Source organism: Notechis scutatus, chromosome 5 (assembly GCF_049901735.1).
Source record: "Notechis scutatus isolate UNSWTSFEM ecotype Mainland chromosome 5, rNotScu1.2, whole genome shotgun sequence".
NCBI lineage: Eukaryota > Metazoa > Chordata > Lepidosauria > Squamata > Elapidae > Notechis > Notechis scutatus.
In genome coordinates, this window is record NC_142013.1 from 24,765,860 (window position 1) to 24,790,461 (window position 24,602).

At 37.0% G+C, this 24,602-nt stretch overlaps 1 protein-coding gene across 1 annotated transcript in view; it reads right to left on the reverse strand.

Moving 5' to 3' along the window:
• The window catches only part of STARD13 (StAR related lipid transfer domain containing 13), a 115,293-nt gene extending 91,316 nt beyond the window's left edge, over window positions 1-23,977 (reverse strand). Inside the window, exon 1 of the mRNA XM_026675009.2 lies at window positions 23,579-23,977. Coding sequence (XP_026530794.2) covers window positions 23,579-23,702 — 124 coding nt within the window. The 5' untranslated portion in view covers window positions 23,703-23,977. The remainder of the gene's footprint in view (window positions 1-23,578) is intronic.
• Window positions 23,978-24,602: the final 625 nt, after the last annotated feature.

A 24,602-nucleotide genomic window follows, 5' to 3' on the forward strand; every position in this document is an offset into this window, starting at 1 on the left:
TTAAATTAAAAGCATTTGTACCTGAAGCTTCATGAACAATCATTTTACCTTTATTTCCCATGAGAATAATTTTTCTGTGCCAAGTCAACAGAGTTTAACCTTTTATAAAATGCAAACAAAGAAAAAAACAAAATTGTCGCTTTAGCCAGGAGGACCATCCATATTTCCTGGTTTTATCATAAATTAGTGGGTAAATATACTGCAAATCAAATCTGGAAGTTGAGTCATGGCAACTAGATTTCTTTTATATTTGGTTCTTTCCTTGCTTATCCAAGTAGATTCTTCACTCTGAAGAACCAAGACCTACTTAGAAAAGCAGCTACTCCAACCATTTATTCTTTACTTAGAGATCTAGATCTAGGGTTAATAGAATTTTAGCAAATTTACTTTATTTTATTTGTATCCTGTGTAGAAAGTTAGCACCCACCCCCTCCTAGAAAATTTGAAATATTCTAGGAAATATTAAAAAGGCAGAATATTTCCCCTAAAGAGAAATAGACATCTTAAGGGACACAGAAACTCAGCCCCAGCAGATATTTTGGTGCCAGCTTATCTACAGAACAAAAGACCTTCAGCTCCAGGGTGATAGGATTAGCCCACACTCAGATCCAAGCTAGGACAAAGCCATTAAGTCACAATAGGAATTGCCCAAAGCCTCTTCATTACATCACCCAGCAAGATTCAACCAAGCCTGGACTCAAGACAACCTACAAAGTTACTCCTGCATGGGAGTCTTGACAATCAATCTGTATACATTTCTTGCCACAGGAACAGGAAGCAAGTTCAAACCCCAACAGAGGGTATAAATCTCTCTCCCCCTCTCACCCATGTGCTCATTTTTTTGCCCAGGACCTCAAACCATGTGATCCTGCCCACCATTAAACCATCCTTCCAAGCAGTCTCCATGTTTCCAATGTCTTTCTTCCCACTTGGAACTGAACCTGGATGGACATTTCTTCCAACACCTGTCTTTATTATTTTGACAAACAACTCAAGGCAGAGAACATATCCAACACATTTCTTCTTCCTAGCTTCCCCACTACAAGAACCCTGTGAGGTAAGTTGGGCTGGGACAGAATAATTAGACCAAGGTCACCCAGCTTGCTTTCATGGCTAAAGTGGGACTTAAAATCACAGTGTCCTGCTTTTTTAGATTGGTATCTTAACCACTTCCAGTAAAAACTAAATAGCTATTATTATTGATACTCAGCTCTTCATGGATGACAAGTACTGTACTACCATAGTATGCATTGTCTAGCTTGCAGTAAAACAGTAGCAAGATGACTTATAGAAAAAAGCAAACTAAATCTGAATGTGGGGTTTTTTTTAAACTTACCCATAAAAAGTTTTTGGAAGACTTTATTTTTTTCTCTTTTTTTGCTATTTTTAGACTCTGTTTTTTATAGTGAATAAAAAGCATTGCAATGGACTTCAAAACAATGGTGGCATGTAAATAAATGACAGAATAAAGTTCTTAACAGAACTTTGAAAGCCAGGGAGCTGCAGACGAAATGCAGCTGCTCTATGTAAACTGTCTTGACAAAGATGTTATAAAAATAATGCATCTATTCAAGGAAATTTTTACTCATAAATTCTGAAATCACCAATCCCAGTTCCTTCAAATGAAATGCCCGGATTCCTTTCTTCTTTAAACTTCCTTACATTATCTGAGCAGGCAACATATTTCTCTTCATATTTAAAGCATAATGTTCTGATCAGAACTTAATAAATAATAATGGAGGTAGTCCTCAACGTACAACAGTTCATTTAGTGGCTGTTCAAAGTTAGAATGGCACTGAAAAATGTGACATGACTGTTTTTCATACTTACGACCTTTGCAGTATCCCTGTGATCATGTGACCAAAATTCAGATGCTTGGCAACTGGTTCACATTTATGACCATTACGGTCATAAAGGTCATGTGATCACCTTTTGCGACCTTCTGACAAGTAAAGTCAATGGGAAAGCCAGATTCCTTTAACAACCAGTTTATGAGTTTATCAGCTGCAGTGATTCACTTAACAACTGGGGCAAGAAAGATCATAAAATGGGGCAAAACTCACTTAACAAATGTTTCACTTAACAACCAAAATCTTGAGTTTAATGGTGGTCATAAGTCGAGGACTGCCTGTATAATAAAATGTAGTGCAGTTGTCTCGTTAGGATTTATCCTAACATATAAGTTTGGGAATGGGGTTCCAGAACAACAGCAATGGCTTCCTATCACACAGCCAAAGATTCACTAACACATCCGAACAAACACTCCAGTAATACACAAGCATATATGTTGCTATATGTAATTTTCAAAGTATTGAGAAAAAAGCTATCTTAAAATGAGGGATTAGCTTATAAGATAATAAGCATTTTTACACAGAACTATGTTCTACTTTTGGTGGGGGGAAAGAGCTACTATTAGAAAAGAAAGCTAAATATGGAAATTGATTTCGATTTCAATATTTAGAATTATTGTCAGAATTTATATAGAATATTTATCCAAAATAAGTAGGACAGTTTAGTACATGAAATGTGTATAGCTTTACCTTATATACAAAATATTTTATCTTTCTCTGCAAACCAGAAAACTTGCAATGAAGTTGAATAGTTGAAGATTCAAAATAACCAAAGAAAGTCATACTTCAAACAAAGTTTCAGGAAAATATGACATCTGTTTGCACAAGATGCAATAATGCTACCCATTTGGGCAGCTTCCAAAGAAATTACAGTAGATGTAATTTCTCTTCATGGAGGACAAGGCTACCAATGGCTACTGTCATGATCATGTTGTAGATATACATTATATATAAGAGGCCCTTTAGTCCCAGACATTCCACAATACCTGTGGTCTATTCCTATACAGTTTTCGTCCTTACATTTATTTATTTATTTTCATTTATTTATTTATTTGATTTGCCAATTGTTTACAAGATAATAAGTATAAGTGTATACATAGTTGTGAATACATGAAATGGGTACATATAAGAAAAATAAAAGAAGAATAAGAGAAACAATAGGACAGGGACAGTAGGCACGTTGGTGCGCTTATGCACGCCCCCTACAGACCTCTTAGGAAAGGGGTGAGGTCAATAGTAGACAGTCTAAGGTTAAAGTTTTTGGGGTTTGGGGAAGAAACTACAGAGTCGGGTAGAGTATTTATTACACATTAAAAATGTGTAATAAAAATATATGAAAGTACTACACTGTATGATTTAATAAGTATGCTACATAGTTTATATAAAGTGAATTGATATGGAAAATATGTGAACATATGATAGGCGTATACAGGAGCTATTTTTTAAAGTTTAAATAAAAAACATGCTGACATATCATCTTAGGTCAATGCTGTTAGAGCACTTAAGAAACTGCTCTCTTAATTATTTTTTCTGCCAAAAGAAAACAGTACTTTGATAGATTTCTGTACACTGTCTCTCTCCAGATATATTGGCCGTATTGGCTCAGAATTATGGGAGTTGGAAGGACATTCTGTATCTTTAAAGGCATCTGTTAAGTAGACAGAAGCATGAATTGCATTTGAAGGAGAGCTTAAAATCTAAATGTACATTTAAAACCCATCATGTAAAATTTAAGAACCCTTCTGAATGTTTTGACTACTATGAAATAACCAATTGTGAGATTACTGTATATTTTCCCAACTTTATAACATTTATTCTATTAGCTACTATAATATTCTGGAGCTTTGAGTAATTGGTAACACAAAGATTTAAGTATTAACCAACTATGGATCCTATATTTAATTTGCTTTCTATTTACATTAATCCCCCAACTGCATTTTACAAATTCAAGGGGAATTTTTAAAAAACAGCAATAAGAAAATACTTGAATATTTAAACAAAGAAATGCAAATCTGCATAGGTCACCTAACAGGATGGCTTCCAATTTTAGTCCCAAAGGCCCAATAAAATGGGAAAATTAATCAGTTAACATCCAGCATTTCATAAATAGTGGCCCCAAACAGTAAAATTTTAAAGCACGGAGACTGTTAAAGTGCAAAGTGATAAACGGTGAAGTAAAAAAAAAAAACTACCTTCAGATAAACACCATGGAGCATTGACAGATTCGAAAAGCAGTTTTAGAGTTGTGATATGTAGTTCCCAGCACAATCAGTATATAAAAAAACCCACATTGAATTCTGTATAGAGATCGTTAGGTAAAATGCTGATGCTCGTCAGAAATCTAGAAGGGGACCATTCTGAAAATACTGTGTCACATTTTAGATTCATGTTCCTAATGAGAATATAGTGTTGTGGAGCATGAAAGCTGCATAAACTCTGAAAATAATTGCAATGTATAGTGATGGCCATTAGACTGGACATATTTTTTTTAAAAGCTGATCAATTCACAGAGGACACTCAGTAAATTTATTTATTATTATTATTCATTTATTTAATTTATATTGCCGCCTATTCGCCCATGGCGACTCGAGGCGGCTTACACAATGTAAAACCATATTTAAAACAAAACAAAAACAATAAAAACTAACAAAAAGAATCAAATAAATTTGTAAAGTACAATAGAACAAAATTTGGATTTTTTTTTTTAAATTGAAAACCAACTCCCACCTCCCGCCCTGACGACAGCAGATCACACTAGCCATTTGATGGGCTCCATCCCTGTCTGGGTTCCCTAGGCCCCCTGGCAATACCAGGTCTTCAGTGCCTTCCAGAAGAGTGCTAGAGTGGGGGCCATTCTAATCTCTAGGGGAATGATATTCCAGAGAGAGGGAGCCACCATGGAGAAGGCCCTTCTTCTGGGTCCCACCAGGTGTATCTCCCTCAGGGATGGGACCCTCAGCATTCCCTGCCTCCCCACTCTAATGGGTCGGGTAGATGTGACTTGCTTAAATAAAACAACCCAGCCCCCACATAATGTCATTGGGATGAGGTGCTGTGAATTTATTTATTTCATTGAGATAACTATGTGACATTATTGCAGCAAGAAGACACACACACACACACACATGTACACACGCAAAGCACTGTCAACTTTCCTTGGAAGTGAGCCTAGAACTATGATCCTAATACATATGATACAACTATTTGTATCCATAACTATATTTTTTAAACTTGGGAGGAAATCAACTGTCCATTATGATTCCCTGGGGGGAAGGAAATTTCCCACTGCAAGGGCAAATTTCAAAACTTTGGTATTGGACTTTGTGCACATATCCCGTCACCATGAAATGTGTTTTTTATTGACTGAACACAAATATGCACAAGAGAAAGGAGGAATGCAAACAGTAAAGTTGAAAGGTTGGGGAACACATAATGTACCAACAGAGACATTTACACTTTAGGACTTTATTTTGAGGACAAAAAATAATATCTTATCATTTTTAAACATGTTTGAATTGCTGTTCTGTCAATCTACTGATAATAAGTCCATGTAATAAATATCAAGTAGAAGAGATCAGTTTGAAAGTACAACCACACAATATTTTGGAACCTTTTAGATAAAAAGTACATTATTTTTCAATTAAATTATTTCTTTTTCTATTATAGAAACCATAGGTCAAATAAAAAGCTATGAACTTTCCGAACTGATACAGCACGAATGACAATGCAATGGAGCTATAAAATGTGAAGATAGTAAGCCGATGGCAAATGAAAGAAATAAAAATTAGTCTATTTAAGTAGGCTAACTAGCTCTAATACAGTTATACAGGTACAGTATACAATAAGTATTCATATGAAACAGATAATATTGTACACAGTCAACAGACTGATACAAGTAAAAATTGCTTCTCTAGTGAAAATTACAATTATATGGATGGACATACATGCTAACCACTAGCATATTTAAAAATAGGATGAGAAAATGTCATCAACTCAAGGGCCAGGTTAGATACCTGCACATATCCTATAGGGAACAGCCACTCTTCTCCCCAAAATCATCTCCTAGAGTCAAAGATCTGGCCACTGAATGTTTATTTATTTTCACTTTTTTGAACTGTCCCTCTTTCTCAGAGACTGACTCTGGGTGGTATACAATAAAATGTTAAAACAAAGAAACAGCACATTAAAAAATAGAAAGAGGCAAGGATGATTAAACTCTGTTAAAAACTGTTTAAAAAAGGCAAAGAGAGGGCTATTAGGGCACTAATCGGCCCCATCGTTAAATGTTCCTCTGGGGTCACCACTCGAAGCCACGGAGCCATGTTTTAATTCCTTTTCAAAAGGCCAAGAAAGTGGGGGCCTGCCTCATCCCCAGAGGGAGACTATCCCACAGGTCAGAGAAAGCTCTCTTCTTCCTAGATCCTGCCGATTGAAATTATTTAACTGACAGAGTCTGCAAAATATCTTCCCAGCCTGGCTGAATGGGATGGGCCAATGTAATGGGATGAAGACTGTTCTAGAGATAGTTAGGTAGAGCTTTATGAGTCACAACCAATACTTTGAATTGAACCTGAAAGCAAATTGGCATTGAGTGCAGATTGTGGAGCAAAGGTATCACATTTGCCTTCTTTGGGCATCCAGAATTGCTGACATGGCTGCATTCTGCACCAATTGAAGCTTCTGGATACTTTTCAAAGCTAGCCCCATGTAGAGCGATATCTTTTTCCATTGTAAAATCACACTGTATTTCTCTATGCATAAAGAATTGCATGAAAATGGCCCACTGTAACAGAATGCAATCACATTCTCCATCTTTAGAGAGTTACAAGTGCATTCATTCTCTGAGACTAGATGAAGAATGAGGGTTTTTTCCAGTTAAGAAAGACACAATAAACTGTCTTTGGATAAAAGGCAGAATCCAAAATGGATTGGGAGTTTAAAGATTAGAAAAGGGAATCAAGACGAGCAGTATACTTACTATACATTTTTTGAGTACTCAGCAGAGAGATTTTATGAGAGAGTCAAACTTTTCTATTTCCATTCTCATTAAGGTATTCTGATCAGGAACTGGAAATCTAGCCCATTTAGATCAAGTACTATATCACTTAAATTTTATCCAGAACCCAACAGATAATTGTCAACTTTCTGCTTGAATATATTAATATCTCTCTATGCCATCCAATTGCTGTGGTCAAAATCTTCTAAACTTCTAAATCTTTATTTATTTATTTTGTCAAGCGATTATAAGATAACAGATATTAATATAAACTTAGTTATGAATACATGAAATGGATACATATAAGAAAAATAAAAAGAAACAATAGGACATTGGTGCGCGTATGCATTCTAAAATATTTTAATATAGTTTCAAAGGGGGGAGGACTCAATAAAAAGGGGATTCAGAAGGAAGAAAAAGAGGAAAAGGGTCCTTTTTGCTATGAAAATTTTGTCAAGCCTATATTTCTGCTTGGAGTAGCAAATGCATTTCATCTCTGAAGTATTCATAAGCCATTTATGGCTGGCCCTTGTTGGCTAAAGAAATACGACTACTTTATATAGTCGAATTTAGCAATGCAATCCATATGTATTCTGTCTCATACTGGGAATTTATACATTACACTGACTAAGAGAACTACAACTGCCTACTGGCTTAGCCTTCTGTATCTCAATTTCTTTATAAAATATACAGTATAACACCTCATTGAAAAAAAAAGGCTGTGTTATAAAAAGTAGCCATATGGGAATGTAAGTAGAAGAACAAAGAATAAAAATAAACTGCTAAATGTTAGTATTGGAAAAATGTAAGTATACTGCAGGAGAATAAAGCTTTTTTTGTGCTGTTTTTTTCCTGTAAGAACAGAAAATAAAAAATAAGACAATTGAACACATGAATTTGGCCATGAGAAAGGCATCTTCTTGTCACTGCTTGTTAATGCCATGCCCAGAAACTTTCTTAACACCTTCTATTTATTTTATTCCAACAGCCATGCATAGACAAAGGAAGTCTATTTTGAGGGCATGTTGTCTCTTTGTCACTTGGATAATGTTTTCTACATGGAGGTTATTTTAGACGCCAAAGGGAGAAAGGAGAGAAAACAGCTGCTGAAAAAACTCATTTCATTCCATCCAATTTTCTCCGCTGCTGTTTTGTTCTGATCAAAGAATGTTGGTTGTACAAAGTAAAACTAATTACCAGGCATTTGGGGGCATTTCCTTCTTGTGCCTGAATGAACACCTCTATCATTTCAATACATGCTTACTTAAATTTACATTCTCTCACCTCGCGTTTGGATATAGGCTATGTCAAATATCCACCTTGAGGAAGGCTGGTCAGTTCTGGTAGAATTATTTGTTAAGGCAGGTGGTGGTAAATTCAGACCCCTGCTAGAATCCATTTGGTTGAATATACTAGACTAACTTCAGAGGTTACCCCTCACTTTGTATTGGAAAGAGTGGCTATTTGCATCTTGTTGCCGATCTGCAATTGGTTTTCTTTCTTTCTTTTTTAATAAACTTTTATTTGGGTTTTCACACATACAAAATACAAGTAAAACATCTTTTTTGAAAATAGCATGGTCCCGGGTTAAACTTCTTTATACAGACACAAAACTCAATTTCATGCTCCTTTTTGTGTTCTATTCCATATCTTATACTATTCTACATTTTCTATATAGTTTTCCCCTCTTAATTTTCTCAATTTTATTTTGATTATCTCATCTCAATTCAAATCATTATATTTATACTTTTGTCTGTTCTGTTTCAATTTCATATTATCTTTTCTCATTAAACAAGTTTTCTCCTGTAGTTACTAATTGGAGTATGACACCTTTATATCTTTTAATTACATCCATTCAACTCTTACTTAAACTTCAATATATACCTTAAGGTTATGACTTTCAATATAATACATAATACATAACTTCCAATCGAATTCTGCTTGGTACATTCTTATAATACACACTATATTCTTTAAAAAAAAGGATTATAAATATATGTAATTATAAACCCTCATTCCATTCCAGTTCAGTTCTATCATTAATAATCATTAAAATCTTAACATCTTTAACATTTCTTTTCAATTAAATATCATACTTCCTTAAAGACACGTATAATCTCCATAATTAATTTTTCCCTTATTTCTCTTCACATATGTTTTGTAAATCATTAAATATTCATTTTGTTACATTTATTTATTGACAAGCATTCCACTGAATTACAATAGCTATTTTATCAGACATTTTAATCATACGTTGTTTCATATTTTCTAAAATTATTTTTGTTTCTAATATAACCATACTATCTTATGTACCTTTGCAGAATCCCCTTTTCCATTAAATTTTCACCCATTATCTCTAAATAGGCCCTGTTTCTCTATATTTTGTTTCTGTCCTTTATAACTTCTTTTCCTTTCTTTCTTCCCTCTCATCTTCTCCCTCCCCTTTTTAACCCCTTGTCTCTCTACTTCTAATTCTCTCTTCTGCATTTCCCTCTTCTGTTGCTTTCTGATTTTATACTTATTTTTCACTCTTTTTTTTTTTTTTGGAGTTGTTTTTCCCAATCTTAAACTTTCCATTCTCTTTCCCCCCTTTCCTTTTCCCCCCTGATCTAAGATTATTTGTTCATTAAAGGTGGCTTCTTCTTTGTCGCAATCTTCTTGTTCTGCAGGCATTTCTTGTTGTTTCTCATAATTCCAAATCTCCATTTCTAAAAACTGAAATATGAAGCCAAAAGAACTTCTCCCTTTTTGTGCATCTTCTTTGTACTTTTTAAGTTCCATTTTCAGTTCTTCTAAAAGTGGAGCCATTTTAAACAGTTTTAAACAACCACCCGATTTATTTTAGTCATTCAAATGCAATAAACAAAAATCCAGAGACCATCAAGTAATCCAAATAGTCCCAAGCTGTTTCTTCTTATTTCTTTTTCCACTTTCTCTTCCTGGGGTTTTTGTTGCGATGTTTCAGTTAAAATGTATCTTTTGGAAGCCTTGTTGAGATTTTGCTGAAAGTACTTTTTAATTCCAGGCAGTCTCCTCCCTTCCAGATCCTGCCCTTTTATTATTTTTCTCTCATTTCCTGTTTTCAAAAGCTTTTGATTATCCAGAAATCTTTATTATCCCTTTGACTTTTTATTTTCACCATTGAATGCCTATTAATGTCAAAGTGGATTTTTTTCCAATTTCTTGCTTAAGTCTCTTAGCTGTCAGTATAGGAAAAGGAGAAAAAAAAAACCAAATCTTTTCCCTTTTCTCTCTCCTTCGCAGCTTAAAAATCTTCTTAGGGAACAATGTTATTGTTTTTTTTTAATAGTTTCAATTCCAGGGTACCTTATTTGTTGCTTTTGCTGTTTTACCCAGTCAACCAAAACTTTCCCTTCTTATCTTCCTCCTGCACATTCTTTTCTGGTCGAGTTCTTCTTTGTGGTGGCCATTTCTGACCACCGCTACAACCGCCTTCGGGAAAGGGAGTAATGGCAGCTGGGGAGGAGAGATGCGGCTCTCCTCAACCCTGCAAGCAGTCTCCCCCCTCTTCACCACCTCTACGGGATGGCTTAGCCCCGAAACCAGCCGGCTCGGGGCGCTCCAGCGGCGAGCACGGATCGAAACCTCGCAGAGACGAGGCTTCGGTCTGTTGCCGAAGAAGCTCAAACCGGAAGTCCTGCAATTGGTTTTCTTATGGGGAAAGATAGAAATCTGCTTTTAGAGTGGTTCTCAAAATGAGACTAAATAAAAATGAGGCATAATCAATTACCTTGAGATGCTAATAGAAATCCAGTTTTTGGGTAAGTTCTGGACAGAATTTATAGGACAAGAAAAAAAAATCATTTCCAGTCTTCAGTTTTTATGTTTTATAGTCACAGACAATGAGAATTATTCTAGCATGAATCCCTGCAGACTGCTTGCCAATCAGGGAAGCCATTCAAGCCAATATCTGATTAGAGAAATAGTGCCTGTTTTAGAATAGAGTATGAGTGCCTTAGATTGGAATACAATACATAAACGGCTCTTGAACAAGTAGCAATGCGCAACTCCTTTGTATTTCAGGAATACAAGTAAAGTTACTTTTTCATTATGGTCATAATCATGAAAAGTCACTAAATGAGGCATTTGTTAAACAAGGACTACCTCTACAGTTACGACTTACCATAGTTCACTTAATGACCATTCAGAGTTACAACAGCAATGAAAAAGCGACTTATGACCACTTTTCCCATTTATGACTGTTGCAGCATCCTTATGACCATGTAATTTATATTCAGAAGCTTTGACAATTGACTCGCATTTATGATGATTGCAGTGTCCTGGGGTCATGTAAACAGTTTTTGCATACTTCTGACAAGCAAAGTCAATGGGGAAACCAAATTCACATAACAACTGTGTTATTAACAACTGCAGTGAGTCACTTAATAAATGTGGCAAGAAAAGTCATAAAATGGGACAAAACTCATTTAACAAATTTCTCACTTAGCAACATAAAATTTGGGCTCAATTGTGGTCATAAGTTGAGGACTATCTGTATTCTTCTTTCACAGTGGCTAGTCACTTTTGAATACACATTCACATTCATTCAGTGCTCATTTATTCTTCATACAATATCCTCTTGTCTTAACACACATACTTCTTAGGTTGTTCATCTCTAGTGCACTCAACTTTTATGTCAGCTGATATACCTAACTCTCATTTTCATATAATAAAGCAGGCAGAAGGACATTATTATACACAGCTATTTTCATTTATTTCAACAAACATTTATTCTTCATAACTGATCATATTAACCACCTGCTTTCTATAAGCATTTATAATCATCTTCAAATTTATCCATCTATTAGTAAATATTCTACTATGGTACCCATATTCATTTACTTTCTTTACTTTTTTGCCATTTATATACATTTTTAGTTGCTTATTCAATTTTCCTTGTCATGTCAGTAACCAATCCATACTTCTCTTGTCATATTCAGCAACCAATCATCAATGGCATATTTGTGTAAAACTTTCCATAATTCAATCTATTCACTTTATCATATGCTTTCTCTATATCAATACAATATAAACATTTTTCAATGATCTGCTGAACCTTGCAGTGGATAATAAATCCAATGAATTAATGTGTATGTAATGTTTGTTTCAATACCACTCTGACATATCACCACCAATCCTCTGCAAATCTCTAAAATACTTTCCCCATCATTCCCTCATTTCCATTTCATTCTAAATCATTCTAATGCCTTTATTTTTAATTCCTTTCATTGTCCCTATGATTCCTTGTTTAGCTCAAGAATAACTGCTTGGAAATAATTACTATTAGAATCAATCAAGCTTTCAAGTGAAAAGGTTTAGGTATATAATGCAATACACTGATGGACTGATTATGTGCTATCAGTCACCTTTGACTCTGAACAACCACACAGATAAACATTTTCCAGGATAAGTGCAGCATGTATAAACCACAAACTCACTGTGCTTAAGTGCCTCAATGGAAAATATGGGCAAGGCAACTTAAAATATTGAAAGAGGAAATAGAAGAAGCTATATCTCATTTTATCTAAAGCTATCTTTAATATAAGACACCCCCCTCTCTCCTTCTCTTTCTCCACCCACCTCCCTACCTCCCTTAGGTTTGGTTTAAAATAGAAGCAGAACCCACCCACCAATCTCCTATTTTGGTACTCCTAAACTTTCCAAAATCATACATTTAAATTTGGTGTCCAAACACTTACTCCCTTCTTCTCCTTCTTTGCTAGCCCCAAGCAACATGTGGGGTCAACACATTACTGATCATTGGGAAGATACATCCTTATTGGAACTCAGTATTTGATCTTATGTGATTCAAATACTCGATCAAATCACATAATTTGATCTTATGTGATTCCTGCCCTCGACCAGGAACTAAACTTTGGGCATTTGCACATTATACAATGCACCCATTTCTATAAGCTTAGCAAAAAGTTGGTAGCAGGAGCAATATGGATATGGATTATCTGTAAGTGATATACACATTCCTCATTTTGAATTTTCAACCTAGATAGATAGAGCTATTACCTGATATCATGCTCTCCATGCTAAAAATTCAATAATTCCCATATACCCAAAGTGGAATTTTTTCAATAAATATTCCCATGCTTTTACCATCAGGATGTAGTGTACAACTGTGTGGCTTGCACGTGGTAAGCAACTCAGGATCTTTCATCCATAATTCTGCTGGGATATGTGTTTATAGCAATGGGCCTGCTTCATCAGAGCTGATGTCTCATTAGGTGCTCCATGGTCTTTCCTAGGAATCTCATGAGAAAGCAAAGTAATTGGCCTTCAGAATGGAACATTATCTGGCAAAACAAAGGTTCACTTACTGCTGTTCTATCAGTAAAGGCTGCTGAGGGGAATCAGTGAAAGATGATGGGGACTCTACAGCCTCCATCCCTTTTGGTGTCTAGATTGCCTGACTCCCCAAAATAAACATGTCATTTATGGCTGGTGACTTGGATGCCACATATTTTATTGCAACTTTGTGCAGGAATCAAGTTATTGTGAAGTTGGATGTCAAATTACTCACTCATTTTAGCCATCAGAAAATTCCTGTAAAGAATCTTATTATCCTTTAGCTACCAGTTGATGGCACATGGATTTTAAAAGGGAAGGGAAATTGAAAAGTAAATAAAAAAGTTGAAGCAAAAGCAAAAGCAATACATTGTGGTTGAGATAGCCCTGAACATGAGATTGAACTGAGTCACACTGTAAGATGAACAATCTCCAAATCTTACAAACAAACGAACAAACTGATATCAGAATCTGTTCTAATTCTACCACTGCACTGAATAGGTCAAAAGTATTAGTATCTGAATAGCTGATTCCACTGCAGGAAAATGAGAGCCTTAAATGAACTATCAGTTCCGAATAGCAAGAATGGGACTGGCAGAAAAGAGACTTTCCTGTCATATAACACCTGCCACCTGACAGTCCTAATTAAGCTTCTGTTAGGCTGAATTCACCTATATTATGTTTCATCTCACTTTCCAGTACTTTTTCAAAACAGCAAAATCAGCATGAAAAACTCTATTTTTTCCTTCTTTGGTAACATCAGACCATCAGTGACATCAACTCATATTTTCTCTTCAGCCCTCAGATGTCTAATGATGACATATGACACTTTCTTCTACCCTATATCTTCTAAGTACTACAAGTACTGACACACTCAAAATATTATGTTTTCTGCAGGCAGAATACATGCAGACTAAAATGTTGCATTGTTGATAATTTACTGTATTTTACTTCAGATGAAGGAAATTGTGCTTGTAATCCTTCAATATGATAATTTTACCATAAATTTAAAATACAAAATTCCCCCACTCCTTAGATTCCTTGGCAAGTACATTTTTGTACATTAACTACACATACATTTCCCCCTTTCTTGCCATTTCCCCACCAGCACAGAGTCTGCTTTTTTTTTCAACACAATTGAGAATTGATCTATTGATGTGTCAGGAACTGACTGACTGGCTTGTACCCTGAATCTTATATCATGTGCTAAGAGATGGTGATTGGCTAAAGTCACTGGCTGGCTTATATGCCTAAGGCAGATCTAGAACTCACAGTCTCCTAATGCTTGTGCCTTAACATTTAGACCAAACCAGCTCTCAATTAGCCACACATATATATTTTATTGATACGTGATCAAGGCTTGGGCTCAGTCATTATTCTTCCTTCTGCTCTTCTAAGGTACCGGTGAGGTGGCCAGATATATTTACATATTTTAATTAATTAACCTGAATGTAATATATTATCTTCAGGCTGATGCATGCTACAATAAGTGTTAAGTATTCAACCGGGGCACACAGCATTTTTTGCTTAAGGGCATCAGCTTGGGAGGCATGCTGGGGATTGCACTCCTCCTTGATACAAGTACAGCCAAGACAGAACTGGGCAGGGCCAGGACTAAAGTTAAATTTAATTAATGCAATCTAATAATTTCCCCTTCATCACATTACAAATGACAACTTAGTGGTAACATTTGGAAAGGTTCAGAGAGTCATTACTCTGCTAAATCATAAGCTTTCCTTTTTTAGGAAAGAGGACAAAAAGATAATTGGCTAAGGCTAAATTGATGCTCACATACATTTGCTGATTTCTCCTTCTAGTGCGGTCTTTTGCACCACTTCCTAAGCCATTCCACATACCCCATTAATGCTTTTTAGTAGGAAGTAAAAGGGGATTAAAACACCGTTTGTCTCATCAGAGTTCTGTCCATTTTTCTTTGCATCCAAAACAAAACCATGAAATATTGAAATGTAATAGATTTAACCTTGTTCAGAAAGATGGAGATAAGAATTCAGTCTTTCATTTCTGTTATACTACTGCTTTTGGGTAGTAAACACAAACAATTCATTACTTAACTTTAATCTATCACAGGTATAAACAGTGGCTTCACTGCTCTCTCTGTATAGGGGAGAGCTCAATTTGACTTTCATTTAATATTTATTGCTAATGATGTTTTGTTGCCTCCTGAATTTTTGGGGTCCCCGTATTCCAGTGTTTGCAGCCTTAAATAAATAAGCTAAATTAATGAGACAGCAGTGACCCAGGCTTGAAGGTTATATCTGAGCCAGGAAAGTTGAACAAATACATAGGCATTAGAATAGTATTGTTTTATGTCTTACCTGTCCTGTTCATTTTCCAGTTCTCCTACCACCACTGTTCCTCCTTTCAGTCCTTTAGGCTCTTCTTTGCTATCCCATAAACACTTCTTCATTACTCAGTAACTTTCTTGAAATATGATTATAGAAAGTAGAGCTTTTTCTTTTATTGAATTGTTTAAAAAGTTATTATTATGTCATAGCTGTGAATATCTGTGGCATGTTATTAATCACTGACCTTTTGGTGATCAGGACAATTCTGATAGAATTGAACCTCCCACATACATTCTCTAGCTGTTTGCACGAAAGCATTTAATCATAAGTAATCTTTTTCTTCCCAGAAGCACCCAAGATTATATAATGAGACTCTTTCAGAAGATCTGTCTTGGACAAAGAGCATCTATTTTTCCCACTGGTGTGACAAGGAATTCACACACTATTGAAATTAACCAGAGTTAGTAGAGTTTCCAAGTCCCCAGTGTACCAAGCAGAAAACAGAACAAAATATCCTTGGTTGGCTTCCTGAAAACATATGGATATAATTGAGTATGGTATGTAGGAGGGTATGTACACAGAGTTCACAATGATGAATAGCATGTTTTAAGTACACAGCTCCCACGTTCCCTGTTGAAAATGGTGTCTGCTATGAAATACTTTTTCATTTTTTATGTGAGCAGCTACATGGCTGAAAAGAATGGTTTTACCTGTTCTTTTTGCATTTATTAAAAAGTCAGTCAAAGAACATATAAAATATCAACAGAAAGAAAACAAATCAATGTCAATATGATGCAGGCAATCAAGAAGTATTAAAAGTATGTATTTGTTTTAATAATATTTACCTTATAATGTGGATTTTTGTATTTTATATGGTTGTTTATATATTTGTTGTTTTACTGAATTGTTGTATGCTGTCCAGAATAGCTTTTTGTGCGATGAGTAAATTTGATTAGTAAATAAATAAAATTAAAGACAAGTATGAATGGATTGCACATTTATTAATTCCTTTGTAATTTACAAATATTCTGTATTCTTATTAAGTCTTTTTAAAAATTGTGGGTTATTCACACCTATTGATTTGGCTAGAAATGACGATGAAAATCTATTGGGACTTGTAACTCCTTCCAAAGGAGTCCTAATGAATTAGGTGTCTCTCCATTGTATTCTGGACATCATAAAATTCATTTTCATTGATTTAAGTGAAAGGCATGTAAACAGCAATTTTGGTGTAGAAGGTAAAAAAGATATCAGGCTAAAACCTGGGAGATCATGAGTTCTAATCCCACATTAGGCACAAAATGTGCACATGCACAGACACTCACAATATGCAGAATATCTGAAACATGACTGGCATTAAGTATTTCTCCTGGGAAGGATTCTTTTGATGTACTTACTCCACATTGTGATTCTGATATTGTCTCAATGTACGTAATACCATAACAACATCCACTGCATTATATCAATACATTCAGATGCTTCAAAAATTAACATTAATTCCAAAATCCATCTGAATAGATTCAGTTTCTTTCAAAATTGAAATCATATATTTAGATTTTCATTTATTATTATTTAGTAGAGACAAGCAGGATTCAGTAATCTAATGTAAAGTTGCTAATCAATTATAAGATACTTTCTGATTAAAAACACACAATATAAAAGGCCCAAGTAAAACAATTTTGATAACCTATGTCCATTAAAAAGTCAGAGATATAATTTATCTGCAAAATACAAAAAATAACAAGTAACTAGGCATCAGGTAAGTTTTCTGAAATACATTCTCACTAAATCCCACCATAGAAAAATTCTGTTTAACTAATTATCTTCCTCTGTACACTTCTGGAGAATTTGCAGAAATGTTCTTAGCATGCACACAGATGAATACAGAAGGCATTTGGTCCCATCAGTTTCTTGTTTTTGAAGGAAATAAGAGCTAAATCTATCTTCATGTATTTAATAGAATTGTTAAAAATCAATTGATAACATTACAACACTAAAAGCTTTCATGCTTAAGTGAAAACTGTCACCTTTCTCCTTGATCTACAACTTTAGAAAATGTATGTACTGAATTACATCAATTAAGCAATAATCTTTTCAAAAACTATCTACAGCATCTATCATGCTTTTTTGTCCCTGTTGCACATGTATTATCTTTATTTGGAAGATTTCCCCATTTTTGCAATTAAAATCTTTTTAATGAAAGAAAACAAAAACAGAACTTGGAAAGCAGGGCCAAACCTATCAATCACAAATAGTTTCAAAGGGAGGAGAAATAAAGAACAAATCATCTTCTTGGATTTAGCCCCAGTCCTGCCAGTTTGAAATCAATGCAATCAAAATAGCTTCTAAGGCTTAGTGTAAGAAAAGAAGTTTCAAATGGCAAAATCCTCACACCATCTCAGACAAACACCCATCCAACTTTTGCTTGAAAATCTCCAGTGTTGGAGAATCCAGAAGATAGGCTGTTGCATTTTTCAATCGCTTTCAGGTTTAGGAAATTCTTCTTCTTCTTTGATTGTGGATATCCCTATGTAAAGATTCTGTCTTTTGGTTCATGTCCCCATTGGGACTTACAGAAAATCAATCGACATCCCTCACCCTAACCCATTAAGTATTTGAAGACTGCTAACCTCTTTCCCTATAGCCTTCGCTTTTTCAGGCTAAATATATTCCGTTTTTTATAAAAACAATTCTTCATGTCATTTAGCTTCCAAGCCTCTTGCCATTATTATCTTTCTCCTATGACTCTTTTTAATTCCTCAATATCCATCTTGTATTGTAGATACAGAACCACAATACCCTACTAACGAGGCAATCTCCCCAGTACAGCTAATTCTTGACTGAACACCATTTGCTTAATGACAGTTCAAATTAGCCGTGGTCTCTTAAAAAGTCAGTTGCAACTCTGCAGTCATGTGATCACAGTTCAGATGAATGGCAACTGGCTCACCTTTATGACTGCAACCACATGATCACAATTAGTGACTATTTTCCCTGTTTCTGGGGAAAAACACAACTGGTTAAACTGGATTTGCCCTTGTGACTGTGTGACTCAACTTAGGACAATGGTAAACTGGGTCCAGTCATGTGATGATTCAAGTTATGACAACAATTATGATGCAAATTCCAGACCCAAATGTGGCCATAATTTGAGGACCATTTTTATAGCAGTGTGACAATGCTATATATCTTTTTTTGATGCAACCCACTGGACATTTGGGCAGCCGTTAAAAAATTGCTAGTTTATGCTTCTGTCTTCACCTTAATAACATACAAAGCATGAGTGACAAGTTCTTAGTACAGGTAGCCCTCGACTTACAACACTTCATTTAGTGACCGTTCAAAGTTATAATGGTACTGAAAAATGTGACTTACAACCATTTTTCACAATTATGACCACTGTGGCATTCCCATGGTCACGTGATCAACATTCAGATGCTTGGCATCTGACTCATATTGATAACTATTGCAATGTTCTGGAGTCATGCAACCTTCTAACAACCAAGTCAATGAGGAATTAGATTCATTTAACAACTATGCTACTAATGGAATAACTGCAGGGATTCACTTAACAACTGTGGAAAGAAAGGTCGTAAAATGGGGCAAAATTTCCTTAACAAATGTCTCACTTAGCAACATAAATTGGGCTCAATTGTGGTCGTGAGTCGAGGACCACCTGTACTTAGTAGATAATTTTCTATATAAAAGTTAAGGGATTTTTATTTTTATTTTATTCAGTTTTTTAAAAGTTAAATAAAAGAGTATTCTGTTAAATTTCCATGAAATGTATGAATGTCCTAAGGATATTTTCACATAAATTATTTCAATGTATCCTAAATATCTATTTGTGTATATGTAGAGTTTCTGACAATTAGGTTAAGGGCTCAAATTATATTTAACAATAATTGACACATGTTTAAATATAACATGAGTGGAATGACTTGAACTATAAAATTAAAATTCAGTGCTACAATGGAAGTGTAATGTGTGAAACCAAGGAAAACATGTCTTCTTTACAGAATAAATTTAGCTTGAAAGTACTATGTATTCTGCTCAGGGAGAAGCAAATTTGGAAGGAAATTGGGCAGGAATTTCTAAAAAGGAGAAATATATACTTCCAATGAAGGAAAAAAAAACTAAAAGAAGGTATCAAAAGAAATTAGTTCATCTCAAGAAAAAGTGTTTTGAAGATAATACACACATACATACATCTCTCTCTCTCTCTCTCTCTCTCTCTCTCTCTCTAAAATTGGTGAAGTACCAAATGGATGGACAGCAAGTATTGTTCTTCAAAAGAAGGTAAAGGAGAATACAGAAAACTACCGTATTTACCAGACTATAAGCTGCTACTTTATTCCCACGCTTTGAACCCTGCGGTTTGTACAACAATGCGGCTTATCTATAAATTTTTTTTCGTTAACTGTCATCAGGGGGCACAAAAACGTGACAGACGCAAGAGGTCAATGCAAAGAAGACGACACTACCGGTAGTTTTTGGTGCACTCGATGCAAGCAGCATGACATGCACGAACACAAAATATTTTTCACACCCTCATCATGAAAAGTACACGAAGAAAAGCATATGATGCAGCTTTTAAGTTGAAAGCAATCTATCTGTCTATCCAGGAAGGAAACAGAGCTGCTGCACGTAAGCTTGGCATTAATGAATCAATGGTGAGACGTTGGAGACGTCTGGCCGCATGCGAAGAGCATTCTTTGCTTTCTGTGTAAACATCTCATTTCACAACGTATATATCTGCGGTATATAGTCTGGTGCGGTTAATATGTGTAAAAATATTTTTTTCTTTTAAAATTTAGTGGGTGTGGCTTATATTCCGATGCGCTCTATAGTCCGGAAAATACGGTACTTGATAAATCAGTCTGAAGGTCAGTGGTGGGATTCAATTTTTTTTTACTACCAGTTCTGTGGGCATGGCTTGGTGGGCGTGGCAGAGGAAGGATCCTGTAAAATCTCCAGTCAGAGGTGGTATTTGCTGATTTTCTGAACTACTCAAAATTTCTGCAACCGGTTCTCCAGAACTGGTCAGAACCTGCTCAATACCACCTCTGCTGAAGGTGATCCTGGGAAAGAATCTAAAGCAGACCACCCAGTAGTTCATTTGTAAACCTCAGTAGCACATGTATTAAAAATGGAAAAATACGAAGATTTTAACATAGATTTTGAAAGCATCAGACCTTGGGGACTGTCTTCTCCAGAAGAATCTGTCCAGCATGTACATGCTTGCAGTGAAGGAATGCTGAAGGTCCAGTCCCTATGAGAAGTCAAGAGAAAATGGATCTAAAGGCAGAGTCCTTGCAATCTGGGCAATAACTTGCCTCCATTGGTTTTCGTAAGGCAGATCTATTTGATTTGAATGGTCATTTGGAGGTGGAGTTTGTTGGGTTGCTGTAATAACCAGGCATCCATGTTTATCTTTAAGGGTTTTTTAGGAAGTGTTCATTATGCTTTTATTCTATTGTAAACTGCCAAGAGTTGTTTGAGCTGGAGCAGGACAAAAATACTTACAGTAAACAACAATTTGGTAATTACCATTGGTCAGTTTAGAGCTACTCAGACCAAGTCTTATCAAACTAATCTTATGTGTTTTAATCCAACAGAAACGTGAAAATAAATGATATAAAGAGGGACATGATTTTGCTGATGAGCCTCTCTCTTTGTGCTGAAACTGAACAAAACAGAGTCAAAGCCAGCAAAAGAAAGATCAAGTTTGAAAATGACCCAAATGAGGGGAAAATATATACAATGGGCAGTGGCTCTGAATGATGTAAGCCAGTGATCCCCAACCTTTTTAATGCTGCGGCCCGGTATCCCCAACCTTTTTATGGCGCGCCCGGTACGGCATCAGCTGGCGCGCCATCTTGTTTTGATGAAAAAGTGCTTCGGTGAGCTTTTCCGGCAGAAAGCTCACCGGAAGCACTTTTCATCAAAACAAGATGGCGGCGCTCCACTCTCCGGTGAGCTTTTCTGGGTAGAAATGGCTTTCTACCCGGAAAAGCTCATCGAGACTGCGCCGCCATCTTGTTTTGATGAAAAGTGCTTCCAGTGAGCTTTCTACCCGGAAAAGCTCACCGGAAGCACTTTTTCATCAAAACAAGATGGCGGCGCCCAGCAAACCAGCGGCCCGGTAGGACTTGTTCCACGAACCGGTACGGTCCGCGGACCGGTGGTTGGGGACCCCTGATGTAAGCTACTCCATTCTAGGTCCCTCCTTCTTTGTTCCCACTCATCCCATCATGATCCAAAGTAGGGACTATTTTTAAAATTTTGAAAAGGCTCTTTTCCTTTGTCTGAGTGGGAAATTTCCTTTAACAGGAAGATGAAGATTTCATATATTTTGATTTCATCAACACATCTACATATTTATGTTATATTTTGCCTGCTTCTAGTTTATGCAAACTTGCAAAACAAGAAACTGAGGTTTATTTTTTCATGTGTCTGCAGCTATCTAAAGAACAAATACCACTGGCTGAAAAGAAAGACAAACTTTGCTTTGGAAGCAGAAAGTTTGAATTAAAAGAAAGGCAAATAAAATCAGATCAGTCAGGAGGAATAAGTACGGTATGGTTAAGGTAGAAAAGGACAAGAATTTTATAGAACAAGAAGAAGCTCAAGGATAAGTGTGTTGATCTGTGTGGCTTCAAAAACAAACTCAAGTTGCTTCAGCAGCTCTTCCTAGTCAGTTGATATACATGGGTGGGGTTCCCACCAAACAAACAGGGAATTACACAAGTGCGTAACCCTCGAGTGGGGTGACAGATGGGGCAGGAATTCAAGATTGTCAACTGAAGCAAATAATTTAAAAATAACATAGGCAAACATATCAAGAGTCCAATTTCATGTTTCATGGATATATAGACACTTATCCAGCTTTATTCTTAACTACCACGGCCACAAGAAATTTGTTATTGTTGTTAGTTGCGAAGTCGTGTCCGACCCATCGCGACCCTATGGACAACGTTCCTCCAGGCCTCCCTGTCCTCTACCATTTTCTGGAGTCCATTTAAGACACAGAAATTATCCCTCAACAAATAATTCCAGAATGTGACCATCCTTATGTAGGGACTACATCTATTCTACTAATATTACTCAAATTCTAGGACAGGTGGTTTAAAATGAGCCCTGTGGTGTTATCTGAATTCCCTCCAAAAGGAGATGGGTAGCCAGAGTCATACAGAGCTCAGTCGAGATTATTGGAGAAAAGCTATGAGAAATAATAATAATAACATCAACAACAACCAGAAGTCTGGTTGCACCTTTTTTTTATGAGCTGCAGCTTTATGCCTTTTAATGGACATTTCTAATTGGAAAAAGTGCTGCCAGACTCTGAAGTCTTCTAGCATACAAATAGAGGAGGTAGAAAAACAAGACCAGAGCAAAGTAGCAGATTCCTTACACACACACATATAAAACAGACATTTTAGTGTTCACGGGTAGTAAATATACCCTTTGAGTTGAGGAAAATATTGTAATAATAAGCCGACTAACCAAAGATTTACCTTACTGTTCCTGCCCCAAAAATTCCAGGGTGTCCTAAAACCCGCTGCTCGATTTCTGCTCCTCCAAGCCAGAGCAGCGCAGATTCATCTCCGCTTGTAAACACGCAGTGGCCGCGTACCGGGGGATCCCTATAACGCGTCAGCCGAGACTTACAAATTCGACCTGACCTCCCCCCTCCCTCCCCGCACCTAAGGGAAGAGGCTGCGGTGGGCCGACTCTGTCAGCCGCTTAGGGAGGGCGATGTAAACAAGCATTATGAAGCGGTATATAAGTCGAAGTGCTATTGCTATTCGACTGCTGCCCCGCTTGGATCGCCCCCCGGATTTCTGAACGTTTCCAAGACGGCAAGGCAAGCCTCTCAAAGAAATCGCCGCGGCTGGGAAGGCAAAAACCCAAACAACCCGCGGGGGTCATTCACCTGCTGCAAAAGTTGCCCCCCCCGCCCCGTACTCTCCTGCTCCCCAACACAGCGGACGCTGGAAAGAAGCAGGTAACGCGACCTCGCGGCGCACCGCGGCTCCTCCTGAGGCTAACAGGCACCTGGGCCGCCCGTCCCGCAGGAAGGAGCCGCGGACTGACCCCGGACTGACCTGCCAGCCGCCTCTCGCCGAGACTTTTCCAAAGTAAATCCCAAGCTTTGGCCGTGGAGTCCCGGAGCTGCTCGCTGAAAGTCCTCCGGAGCTGGGCTTTAGCAGCTCGCTTCCTCCAGCTCATCCTAGCAGCCTCCGCCTCGCATCCCCGACGCGCCGCTTCCACGACCGAGGCCCCGAGACGCTCAAGCAACCCCCGACGCCTCACTCAAACCAACGGCGGCCGCCCAAATATTCGCGGCAAGCTTCCTTCGCGGCTGGCTGGCGGCTGTCCCGAGCCCTGAGGGTGCCGGGTAGATTGTGCGGCTGGGCTGGGCTCCTCAGTACCTCTCCGCTTCTCCTCTTTCGGCTGCGCTCTCCGGTCGCCTCCTTCCAGCGCGTCTTGAGGAAACCGCCCCCGAAGGGGTCACCGCCATAGCGGCCGGGGTCCTTTACTTTATAAAGCAAAAGCCTCGCGCCAGTTCCTGTCCGAAATTCTCTCCTCCTGTCAGGCTGAAAACTCCGCTCGAGCGTGGGACCCGCCTTCGTAACCAACTTCAGACTTTTAGTCTTCCTTCTTGGTTAGAAATGTCCCCAAACTCCCAAAGATGCTTTTTCAAAAGGCAACTGGACTTTGTTTTTTCCTTGAAGATATTTAGCTTCTCATCCTAGAAGTTTCTTTAGTTCCCCAAACTCAACATTCAGAACACAAACCACACTGAGATCAAAAAGGACAGGCTTGGTCCTATATTTAGTGAGGGTCAACAGCTTTTTCTGGCCACACGTGCAAGCGCCCAATTATAAATGTTCTGGAAGCAACAACCAGCCAAAAATAACCAGAAACTCAGACAATGGAAAGCAGAAAGATCTTGTGAAGTTAATTTCTGGTTAATTTGGTCTATTTTTTTCCTTAAAAGTCAAGTTAATTCTTAAAATTAGATCTTAGGATGCCAATCAATAAATTATATGGGCCTTACCCTACTGCCATGTTAAAGTTTTCTCCATCATCCTTCAGTAAATAGATAACCATACCAGCATGTAATTA